Genomic DNA, 12,596 nt, shown 5'->3' with positions numbered 1-12,596 from the left:
GTTTAAAAAGTGAGGTTTTTTGCATTTAGTTCTCAGATAATGTCATGAAACAGATATGTTTAATTTATAATAAAAAATATTATACAGGAAGATGTCGACGGCTTATAAAACAATGTTGGGTTTAAGTTATATAGAAATGCACATTATGTCGATTAGATGTAATTTTAAATATAGTTTACATATACATATGTATGTATAACCAATTAAAGTTAAGTTATCTAAAAAAATCGGCTTCCGAATCGCAAGATCTCAATTCCTGTAACGCAATCATTGAACGTAATCTAAAAATAGTGAATATAGAATACAATAATAATGATAGTAACAAATAGTGTTAATTTCAAAGCGCGAGCTGTAATTCAGATATGAACTAAGGTTATTAAAAATTTCAGTATGTATGACGTTATAGCCAAAGCTTACATGCAACTTATTGTTTTGATAATCACACTATATGTATATTATTAAAATGAAATTGAAGTAATATTTCAAGTAGTCAATCTTGAATCACAGCCGCACATTCAAAAAGATAACATATGTATTAAAACTACACACTTTCATGCTTACGCTTAATATTATAGTGTAATTACGATTTTTTCTTAATAATTCTTATCATATTTTATTAACCGTCACATTTTAATATGTGAATATTAAAACAATATTATTACATAAAATTATACAAATATTTCACGAAGACATTAAAAGTATATCGATTCTAAAATTACACAAATGCAGAATGTATTGTGTGACTCCATCAAGAAAATATCGTTCGTAAGAAGCACCAATCGTTTATAATGAACTGCAACAACACCATTCAAACTAAAGCACATCACAATTATGAATTATCAATAAATGTTGAATACAAAGGAACTGTATATTTCATTTTTAAAAATCAGGAACATAAGCAATAAACGATGAAATTATTATAAAATAAAATTCAAAATCTTATCTTAAGCTACATAAAATAAAAAAACTATTGGAGTATCTATTTATGTGTCACTTTTAGATTAATTTTGTATCATGCAAATATGGCAGACTGTAATGGCGAGAAAAAAGACAGTAAATAGCTAATTATAAAAATAGGATCTTTACATCTAAATGTTCGTTTATTCATCAGTCTATCCATCTTTACATGACTAAGAAAAACATTTTTCTAAATACTTCTATTCATTTCATTCGCTCGTTCAATTTTGATATATAATTTTGTCGCATGATTCAATTGATGAAACTATAATAAATCGAGATGAGTTTATGAATCTATCATATTCATGTGGGAAAAATAGCTACTATTGCAATATGTCAGATAAATATTTACATAACAATCACAGTCATCTGGCACAAATTAAAAAAAGTTAAGTTAAGTTCTCTCTACACATTGGCACGGCACCTTCAATATTTTCTGACAGTAAATTGAATGAGCAAATATTGGTGTAAGTCAATTATCACTTTCTATAATTAACAAATATACTGACATTTCGTAAACTTAGATAATTTTAAAGTCAAGAAATGTATTTGATTTTATTTTTTTACATGCATAGCATAGTATGTATACTTAATATTACAATAATCATAGATATACATACATTTAAGATAATAATTATTGTATATAATATGAGTAAACGCTACCAAAAAAAAAATGTTATTCATCTACTGAATCTCTTGTTTTTAGACTAGATATTTGTCCTACAGTGAGCCTGAATAAAATTGAAAAAATATACATATTTTCCATGCAATAATCTAATCATACTATTGAATTTTTATTATTTGATGCATTCAATCTACATACTTTGATTACAATTTTATTTTATTATGTTAAAGTTTTAATGAATGTAAGGATATATTCAAATAAAAAATATCTACCTAAGCTCATTTTATATTTGATCCTAAAAAATTTGATATATAAAGAACTACTGCATAATGGGATTATGTTTTCAATTACTTAATAAAGAAATGTTAAATTTTAGAGTTCGTAAAGTAAGTACAATAAAAAACCTATCATTTAAGTAAAAAATAATTAATATACTTAAAAACATGATCTAATAAAAAATTATTCTAAATGTTATTCAGGAAAATTATCAGTTAAATAATCTACAATGTAAATCACAATAGTAAAGTCTTTTATCTATGTTGAAAACTGCTCCCTAACATTGGTTTTGGTTTGATACTCGGTTTCCCGTCAGACGGCTGGGCTGAATGTCAATCTTCTGGTGTAGGAATAGGCTTCCTCAAAACCATAGGCTTGGCTGCAATTTGTGGCTTTAATGAACCGCCAGTTAGAGTGAGATCGGCGAATTTGGCAGCAACTCGCTGAGTATTCCTTGGAGGTACGGGACTTTTCTGGCACTCATCTTTAACCGCTGTCGGGGTTATCAATTTTGTATCAACAGCGGCATGATCTTTTGCCGTTTCGTCATGATGATTTTCATGGTTGTTAGAAGAAGACTCCCTTAAAATAAAATATACGTAAAATTTTGGCACATTATGATAAAATTTTAATTACATTAAGAACACATACTTTTCGCTGGAGAGAGAATCTTTAGTTGGCCGCTTTTTTAAAGTATGCTGATTGTGAGCGAAACATTCGGCAGCTGTAGTCGGCGAAGTACCGCATTCTTCTCCAGACGTTGTGATACTGGCACTTTCAGATTCAGCCTCTCCTTCTGAACCGTCTCCGGGTAAATCCATAACTAAATCTGGCGTGTGTTTTAATTGACTGGTAGCTCTGAATTAAAATTTAATAGACTATAAATATAAATAAAATAAACAATGTATATATGAAATGGTATAAGATGTAGATTTATTTACCTCTGCTGCCATAGTTCTCTATTAATGGAGAAAGGCACACCGCTATTTTCACCAACACTGTGTGATTTGTTATGGGACTTAGTTGTAAAACTACTAACGCTACCAGAAACATTTCCCCCTGTTGTATTGACTACTGGATTTGAAGTTATGACAACTTGGGTTTCTACTGGGCCACCTGAATTTTCATCTGCTCCTTTCTATTAAATAACATACAAAGATATATTATATTATAACATCAATAAGAAATAAGTATACTTAAATACAATATATAATTAAATATAAAAAAATAATAGATAGAGTATACATAAATATTATATTAATATTTGATGGTTGAAATGTGTTAAGTTAGAAAAGAAAAAAAGCATATTTAATATAATGTATAATATCAATTTAGTTATTAGATGGTAATATTATACATAATATAATTTGTTAGTTTGAAAGTAAACACATACATACAAAATCAATGTAAAAACCAGATGAGATAACCCACTGACTCGTACTTTTATTTTCCCTCTATTTAAAATTTAATTTTCATTCCGATACTAAAAAATTTTATATCTAAAGTGAACACAAAATAATTTTTACCGTAAGAATGAGAGAAATATTAGTATAAAAAAATCTTAATTTTCAAATTTGATATAAATGTATTATAAAGACATACATAAGCATCTCAAAAACAATAGGATATAAAATAGTAGTTGTGAAACTGAAAATTTGATCTACATATTTTGCATACCTTCCAACATATTACGTATTTCAAAAAAAAAAATACGTAATATGAAAAGCAAAACGAGTACATATTTTTTAGGGAAATTCAAAATGTCAAAAAATTGTAGAATTAATTCACATAATATAATAGGTAGTCAGTATATGTAAAGAAATCAGATGAGTATGTACAAAATTTGATAAATGTAAGTACATTAGAATTTTTTTTAATGTTTGATTTTAGAACCAATAGACTATAGTTTTATGCTATTTACAAAGCTGCATAATGTTTGATGGAAACACTATGTGTGATGTTAAGCCAATTATTTAAATGTCAGGGGAATTCTCACCTGATTATCTGAAGAGTTACGGCACCATGGGATTATTAAGTCACACCAACATACACTTTAATTTAGTCAAATTGAAAAAATAATAAAAGGTACATATACATTATTTAAATACCAAATCGTATATTCATTTTGCAAAAATATATTAAGATCGAAGCACACAAAAGTATAGTTTACTTATATACATATGTATATTTAACTTTGAATATGAACAGAAAAGCTGGAATTGAATCGATTAACAGACAATAATTTACTTTAAATCATGTTGAGGTTGATAAATGTTGAAAAACAAATAAATATTATATATATGTATATATAAACTGAAAACAAAAAAATTAAATTTAACAGTATTTTATTTAATAAAAAGTCATGCTTTACAAACAACACAAAATATATATGTTATAAAATAAAATAGCCATGCTTAGCTAAGATATATAGCTAACACAATAAAATATATTTAATTGCACACATAAAAATGTACTGTAAGCCACAAATTACACAAATTCTACATATATAAGAATAACCTTAAAACAACACAAGGTACGAGCACAAAACAAAGAAATTAATTTTGACGTGTAAATAAAGAGAAAGCTAAGAAGCAAATGCATATGTTTATGTAATAGATTTACGAAACAATCTACATTATAAAACTTAAAAATTACGTATTGGTTTTGAATGTTTGTATCACAACCATTATTTTCATATAAAAGCTCGTCATAAAATGTTCGATAACTTAATAAATATAAAGAATGACAATTTTTGAACACACATTATCTTGGCACGTTTTTAAATGTATATAAATATGAATATATATATATATTTAGGCACAAATTTATGAACAATGTGCCATTATTATGCTCTGATTTTAAAATAAAATATAATTTGATTTATAAATTTACAAAGCTTAATTAAAATAGTTAAAAGAGATCACTTTGTCTTTTAGTCTATGTTAGTCAAATATGTATTTGATTCCACAAACATGTTGATGAAATATATGACTTTATTCATATAAATAAAAATAAAAATAATCTCCGGTTTCTGTATTGTCATTGACAATTTTTTTTCGAAATTATCGAGAATATAAAATAATAAGTATATCTATGTATTGGAAACCTTACAACTAAAATAATAATATAGGTATAAAATTATAAATCGACAATAAAAAGCTTAAGCAATAATGTCAAATCAACTTGGAGGAAAAGTTTTACATCAAATAAAAATATGTAGAACATAAATGAAAATGACATCTAAACAAAAAAACATAGATGTGTAATATAATGATTTATGATGAGTGCTACACAGTGGTCTCAAGAAGTACCTCTTGTCGTGGCCAAGTGTGAGGCGTTGGCGTAGCAGGAGGCGGCGACCTGGTCCTGCGGAATGCTGATGCAGCACCTGTTGTTCCATTTTCAACACTGTCTGCGTTGGAAGGTAAACCTTTCCGTCGCGAATCACTACTCGAATGTACAATATCTTCATCCCTGTAATGATATTAAACAAGCTATTTGATAAAGAATAAAAATATATACCTTTTATGTTGAATTATATACCACTAGGATATATGTAGGTATGTAATAGTGTCGAGTATCAAACAACGTACTTGATATGGATATCTGTGTAAGACTCAGGAGTATGAGGTGGTTCTCTTCGCCAACACTGTGCCGGTCTTTCACCCGCACTCGGTATACTAACGCCACCTTCCCAAACACCGCCAGTGCTAATTCCAGTTAAACTGTCTCCACCATCTCCTTCTACAAGGTTTAATTCAAATTCAGAACAGACAAATTTCACAAGATATTCAATTACATTCATGAAACATGACGCATACCATCTTCTGATGGATATAGTGATGCTTCAGAATCTAAATCATCAGTTCCAGGTTCTAACGGGCTTTCATCGACTTCCCTAAAATTATATAATTGAATTAAATATAGATATTTAATTTTCAAACTCCAAAAATTTGTAGTTGAATATGAAACTTACTGTCCAGGATGTGTCTGATATTTTTCATATATTGGTCCTCCATCGAGTGGAAATATTTCTTCGTGTAAAATTATCACATTTTTGATCAAATCGTTAATTTGATTTTGATATTGAACCTAAAATAAAATGATATTCATAATTAATTACCAAGTCAAAGATTTACATCTAAAATATTCTTGGATTAGTTTTAAATTACTTGATCTTTGTCATCGGGTACCGGAATGAGTGTAGGACCAAAACATATTGCAAGATTCCATGGATCCATCATATTTTCTTCAGAAAATTCAGATAAACTGAAATATAGCACAGTATTATTAATTTTGTACGAAAAGGTAAAATTACAAAAATAACGAAATAAATAAAACTCACTGATTCAAAAATGCGAAAAGATATCGCAACAATACCATATTGCAACGAGGCATATTGCGGACGAATTCTTTCATTTTTTGTACAAATTCAGGCTTTGAATCTAGTTCTGAAAATAATTTTAAAACTTAACACATACATAAATATTATACATTAAGTATAAATGACAATGTTAAAATTTTTAAAAATTCACATACGTGCTAGTTCCATGTAATGTTCAAAGTAAACTATAGGAAATAGCGGTTCTCTGAGTTCACGCAAATACAATTTCAACACACCAGCTACAGAGTTAATATCTGATGCATCACTAGTGGTAGCGAGAGGATCAGCACCACGTTCGAACCACTCCCTCAGTGCTCCTATTTCAACTTGAGATCCAGATACTCTGAATATACCCTGATGGTGCAAACCTATGTAACAAAAATAAACATTTTGAATAATGTAAAAAAACGCCATGAATTTGATTCTATTCAAATGTAAACAGATTTATACCATAGAGATTAATCACTCGAATGCAAGAAGTGACGATCAACGGCAATTCTTGTCCAGTTGCTTCCAGATATTCTTCTAAAGATCCTGCGAAAAGTCTTGGAACCGATTGACAAGAACTTCCTCGTCCAATACGTTTTCTAATCACAAATTAAAACATGTAAAAATAAAAACAATAAAATAAACGCATTGCAATAAAAAAAGCTTGTTATACCTATGCCTGGGTGCCGGATGCATATGTGAAGAAAGAGCAGGTGGGGCTCCAGCACGTGCTGCACTTCCTATACGACCCCTCAAAAATCCACCTTTGGCTTCCAAACGGGCAATACGACTACTACCCAATAAATATTCTCTGAATTTCTGTTGAAAAAAAGTAATTTAAAGAAAATATAAAAATTTTCAATATCAAAATGGCAGAAAAATATTCTTACGGTAAGATAAAAATCTTCCGTTTCATGTCTATCAGCCCTGGCTTTCATCGCTACTTGTTCAGGTTGTTTAGGAGCAGGTGGTGAAGCTACCACTGGTGTCGGTAATGATGACGGTGGCCCACTACCATTTTGTAACGAGTTACCACTACTTCCAGCACCAAGACCACTAGAACCATTTTGTTCACCAAACATCCAACTGGTCTCCCAATCTTTCGCGTCCACCTATAAATAATAAATACAAATGTAAAAAACCAAAAATGTCCGAGAACTTAAATGGGAAAATTTTTGTATATTTATAATTCAGTTTATGTACCATTTGCAATAAGGTTGTTTCGGCAGTCTCCAAAGTTTTCCAAACTTCATCAGATTCAGTGCGCAAGTGACGTACTCGAGCTTCCAACTGTGCTAATCTTGTTTCCATCTCACCCCGAAGAGCTCTTGAGACACTGTCTTCAACTCCATCAGGTCCCACTACTTCACAGTCCTGAATAATAAATAATTCATTGTACAATAATCCAAATTCTTATATAATTTAAAAATAAACGTTGCATACATCATCGTTGGGTTGCTGTCCTTGGAAGGTTATCTTTTTTGGAATAACGAATGCCTGATGATGTGCTTCTAAGAACTTTTGTTTATCAAGTCGAGAATCTAACGCACTGATACAATCTATAAATATAATAACATCATAATAAAATTTTATGATTTATAAGTATGTTTATAAAACATTTCAAAACATACTTGTTAGAGCATCAGCTCCTTGTTGCAAAGCTCGAGCACGACCTTCATCTGCAGACACTTGCATGCGCAATGCTCGCGATATACAATTATGAAAACCTAAATCCATACACTGGAACAAATTGCACAAATATTATTTGTTTATATAATATAATATTATAACACATTAAATTATTTAACGAAATAGACACTAACATCAATCAAATCTGATAAATCATCGACAAAATACTTATGAATCGTAGTATTGGAAGCTTCTAGACATAATAAATATTCATTTCGTGCCTTCAAAGCTTTCAGCTTAGCATCTGTGTATTTAATTTTACGCTGTAAAAAAATATAAACACATTATAAAATGGATTTTTATCATAATCGATTGAATAATTTGATATATTGTATTATACCTTTTCAACTTCTTTATCGAGAGCGCGTGCTTTTTTAGATGCTGGTTTTACAGGAGCGGCTACACCTGATGACGGTGTTGCAACTGGAGTCGGAGGAGGCTGGAGACGAGCTCGTTGAGCTTCAGCTGAACGCAGCTTGGCCTCCGCTGCACGCCATTCAGCTCCATACTGCTGGAATGTCTTCATGGCCGCGTGTAATTCATGAAGTACACGCAATATTTCTTCATGACTCTCATAAGCAATTTCTCGGCACTGAAATACAAAATGGCAAATAGCATAATAAGCATTTGATACAATGTAAATTGTATTGTATAATAACATTAAAATTGTACACACTCTTCGGTAAACGCGTTGCACATCTTCCATGACGGTCGCCAGACGCGCTACCAGATGTGCAGAATGCAAGTCTGCAAGTGCAGCATGATCTCGTGCTAGTGCTCTTGTACCTGCGACTAGTTGTTGCCAACATGCATATGAAGAGAACAACGGCCATTGCTCGCGCCTAAAATTAAAAACGTAAATATATAGTATGGTTTTTTTTATAATTAGTATGCTGGGTTAAGTTGTTTAAAACTATGTTTACTTGTTCCGTTGTTCTTTGTGGCGAAGGTGAAGAGCTTTAGCCAATTTATCAAGTCCCCGGCTGTAGTCTAATTCGACTTCTGCACGCCGGCGGAAGAACTCTTGCAATTCTGCAGCCAAAGCCACCTGAGCTTCCACGCGAGCGTCCAGCCATCGTAATTGCTCGTTCAATTGGGCACGAATATCTGGAAAGAAAGAATTTAATGTTTAATTTACGATTTTTCAATATTATGTATATACAATTGATACATTTAAGGAAGTGTGTTCACTTTAAGACTAAATGGACAAAGTTCTGTAAAAAACATCTAGTCCACATGGGTAATATTTTTACAATAACAACTACAACTTCACTAAGTTGTGATTGTTCGATATAAAATATAAAATCAGGCAGAAATAATAACAATTCACATAATATATGTACATATTGTTGACACAATATATGTATTGTTGACTAACATGAAATATTGTAAGTTTATTTTTACAATGTATAAAAAAAGATTCATGTATCAAAACTGATTTCGATTATTGATATAAACATTAGGTCAATTATATTGCATAATTTATGTATATATGTATGTACATACATATGTATGTATGAACATATGCCACACGTATTTGATTTTTGATTTTGAAATGCTTTTTATTATTACGAAATTATGTTCACAATACATCTTATATCTATTTTAATAGCTACTGATCTACTGATCATTTTCTATTTTACAATTTTAATTTAATTTGGTTAGTAATCACAGTATTATATTATTCTAATGTTAATCTAAATCATAATAGGAAAAAGAGCTCAAAAACCAATGTGCCACACGTATACATACATACATACGTATACAGGAAATATTGTTTATAATATTAAATATAAATAAGTTATAAATCCGTTTAATGTATGTTAGAACAAACTATGATTTGTTTCGTGTATTAAAGAAAAATTATAGCTATTTTTACATACATATAATATATACATATGTATACCAGGAAGAACTAACAGGTAAACCCCAATGCTCCTTCCTGGCCATTTACAAACATCGATATACAATTTTTAGAATAATTTTCACAAAGCATCATGGAGACATCTACATATGGATAAATTTTAGATAAACATACATTTTCAGAGCATTTTTATATATGTATATATCGTCAAATTTCGAGATGCTGAAAAACTCGAAATTTGCTAGACATTTATGGACAAATTTGCAGCATTTTTATACGAATCAGAGAAATTTGAAATGCTAAAAACTCGAAAATTGCGAGAAATGGGCAAAGGTTGCTAATTGGTTGGAACCGTTTCAATGAAAATCAGACAAATTGGCAAACTCTGATAGGAAAAGATCGCCCCGAAGTCACAAACCAAGGTCTGGCCAGCAGCTACCAGTGGGATTCGAACCCGTGACCAGTATGTTCGAAAGCATATACATATGCTAACCACTCGTCCACGCTGCTGGTTTAAATAATTTCCAGTCCACCAATGCCTCGTTTCGGATATTTTCATTACTTCAATCAATGTTTATGATAAACGAATTTTAGCTCCAGTAGAGTTAGGTACTATGTCAACTGTAAATATTTTGTGAGCATATTGTAAATGTATTGCTGATGTTATATTAGATTATTAATCGATTAGAAAGACTTTTGTAAAGCACATTTACCGTCTACTTTGTGCATAAGAGGGCGTTGAAAATATCCCCCAAGCCTAAGAGTTGTGAGTATGTTGAGTCATTCACCCACAAAATATACAGGGTTATCAGTATTTTCAATGAGACAACAATACAATTATGTAAACGTATAAATATAATGGTATATTCACGAAATAAAATAAAAAAAATACAATTGAAATAATGTTCAATACGTTTTGTTCAACAAAATTGGAGTAACAAAGATACTCGTTGTGATCCAAAGTACAATATAATCCATATATGTACATATGTAGATATACGCATAAATATCAAAAAAGCGGTAAATATATTATTATACTTTCTATAGTACCATTCGAGAATTTCGTTCGAAATATTTTTCAGCGAATTCGGCGTAATATACAGCCCTAGAGTCGAGAGACAGACGAAAATAGAGGAAAAAGAATGGGAAAAGTTGGAGGGTGGTAGAATGAAGGAAAACACGAGGGAGATTAAGGGTCTCGTATGAAATGACTCACGAGACTGGAAATAGTGGCGCTTTAAGTGCGCTCACGTTTCCGCGTAATATAAAAGTAAAAAAAGCCACATAATAATTCAGCGTTCATTCATTCATTGACACTGAAATCAAATATGTACATATTTCGTGCAAGCATTTTTCATTTCGTGATGGCGAAAAGTAGTCCTCGAGACTGAGCACGTAACGTTTGCGATTGTGAGCAAATATTGTTTTGGGAAAGGGAACGCGAGGACCCCGGACCAACCCCAACAAATAATAATGGAGGGCAGCGTCCCAGCGAGGGTGCATGTGCAATTTATTGCACCTAGAGGAAGTTGGCGTGTGAGGGTATCCCTTAAATTATCACGGAACACGTGAATTCACAATATATTAAACGTAAATGAAAAAAAGAAGTGTCTGGCAAATGATAAAAATCTTGGGTGGGTCAGTCATACTCGGCAATAAAAATGGCATGTTACACAAAATAGGAGTAACATAATGGAAGTAACTCAAGTGCGCATTGAAATGATTTTTAAAAGTCACAATCCAGATATAATAATCATAACTGGTCGATTGAATTTAGCCTTTGCTACTGAATGTATGAATGACACATTCGCATGGCGATACAATTTTTATTTGACAGTAAATAAAAATTTACAGATATTTCGTTGTAACTTGAGCTTTTCCATAGTTTTGGGAAGCCAAAAAACAGGTTTTTTATTATACTTGCAGGAAAAACTACCCAGGAAAAAGCTTATAACTACATACTATTAAATGTATGTAGGCTTATTGGGAAATTCTCACTTTTTATTTACATACCTCTTCTTATTATGTCTAAATAAACCACGGCGTAGTACACTGGTAGACCTATTGCATATTAGTAGAGAGGTCGTGAGTAGGGTTTGCAATACCGGTATTGTAGAAACCGGGATCCCAGTATTCCAGCAAATTTTCAGATACCAAAAGTCCGGTTTTCAAAAGACGAAATACCGGTATTTTGCTATTTAAACATAAGCAAATTTGAATGTAAATATAAATGATTTCAGTTATGTACGAAGATCCCATCAAGAACAGGCCTTTTTAAGGTCATATTTTAAATCATAGAATCAATAAATCTAAGGTATTTGTAAAAATTGAAATTATACATATGCTTATGATCTATTTTTCCCCCTTTAAAATCTTTTAAATATTAATAATTTATAGGGAGCCTGGAATTTAGGTTGACGTAAATAAAAAAAATCCTCCTACCGCGGATCGAATTGCTCGGCCACTCCTTGGATTATGACATTTTTTAAACGTTGTAAAATTATATAAATATATTTTTTATACTAAATTTATTATGAAACTGATGTTAATTTATTCCAAAAGTATCACAATTCCATTTCTTGTTTTTTGCAATACCGGTTTTAGTATTTATAATACCGAAATACCGGTATTGATATTTTGGCCGGTATTGCACACCCTAGTCGTGTGTTCCAGTCCCAGCTAAATACCTTGCTAGCGAGATCTTGTGGTTATTAAAAAACACAGATATCCTATTCGAATTTTCCGACTTTTTTAACCTAAGTTGTTGTGACGAATCAAATAAATTGGTATCCTCCACCGCAGTTTCTCACAAA

The 12,596-nt window shown here is 30.9% G+C and overlaps 2 protein-coding genes across 2 annotated transcripts in view; both read right to left on the bottom strand.

Moving 5' to 3' along the window:
- Positions 1-856: 856 nt before the first annotated feature.
- LOC143912370 (uncharacterized) lies at positions 857-4,545 on the bottom strand. Its single transcript, XM_077431651.1, has 5 exons — positions 4,514-4,545; positions 3,855-3,909; positions 2,800-2,996; positions 2,510-2,716; positions 857-2,440 (listed from the first exon to the last, which is right to left on the bottom strand). Exons 1-5 carry the CDS (start codon positions 4,543-4,545, stop codon positions 2,191-2,193), a joined length of 741 nt encoding a protein of 246 aa, XP_077287777.1. The 3' UTR covers positions 857-2,190.
- Positions 4,546-5,145: 600 nt separating this feature from the next.
- Positions 5,146-12,596, bottom strand: part of LOC143912369 (SLIT-ROBO Rho GTPase-activating protein 1-like) — a 68,218-nt gene continuing 60,767 nt past the window's right edge. The window contains exons 2-18 of the mRNA XM_077431650.1: positions 8,843-9,026; positions 8,596-8,761; positions 8,260-8,511; positions 8,054-8,182; positions 7,862-7,970; positions 7,674-7,789; positions 7,434-7,604; positions 7,121-7,342; positions 6,904-7,049; positions 6,693-6,829; positions 6,398-6,610; positions 6,204-6,309; positions 6,031-6,127; positions 5,835-5,950; positions 5,680-5,756; positions 5,452-5,602; positions 5,146-5,332 (exon numbers count right to left, since the gene is read on the bottom strand). Of these exons, the coding sequence (XP_077287776.1) occupies positions 5,146-5,332; positions 5,452-5,602; positions 5,680-5,756; positions 5,835-5,950; positions 6,031-6,127; positions 6,204-6,309; positions 6,398-6,610; positions 6,693-6,829; positions 6,904-7,049; positions 7,121-7,342; positions 7,434-7,604; positions 7,674-7,789; positions 7,862-7,970; positions 8,054-8,182; positions 8,260-8,511; positions 8,596-8,761; positions 8,843-9,026 (2,579 nt within the window). The remainder of the gene's footprint in view (positions 5,333-5,451; positions 5,603-5,679; positions 5,757-5,834; positions 5,951-6,030; positions 6,128-6,203; positions 6,310-6,397; positions 6,611-6,692; positions 6,830-6,903; positions 7,050-7,120; positions 7,343-7,433; positions 7,605-7,673; positions 7,790-7,861; positions 7,971-8,053; positions 8,183-8,259; positions 8,512-8,595; positions 8,762-8,842; positions 9,027-12,596) is intronic.

Source organism: Arctopsyche grandis, chromosome 5 (genome assembly GCF_051622035.1).
Source record: "Arctopsyche grandis isolate Sample6627 chromosome 5, ASM5162203v2, whole genome shotgun sequence".
NCBI lineage: Eukaryota > Metazoa > Arthropoda > Insecta > Trichoptera > Hydropsychidae > Arctopsyche > Arctopsyche grandis.
The sequence above is the reverse complement of the archived record's forward strand: the minus strand, read 5'-3'. Positions and strand labels throughout refer to the sequence as shown.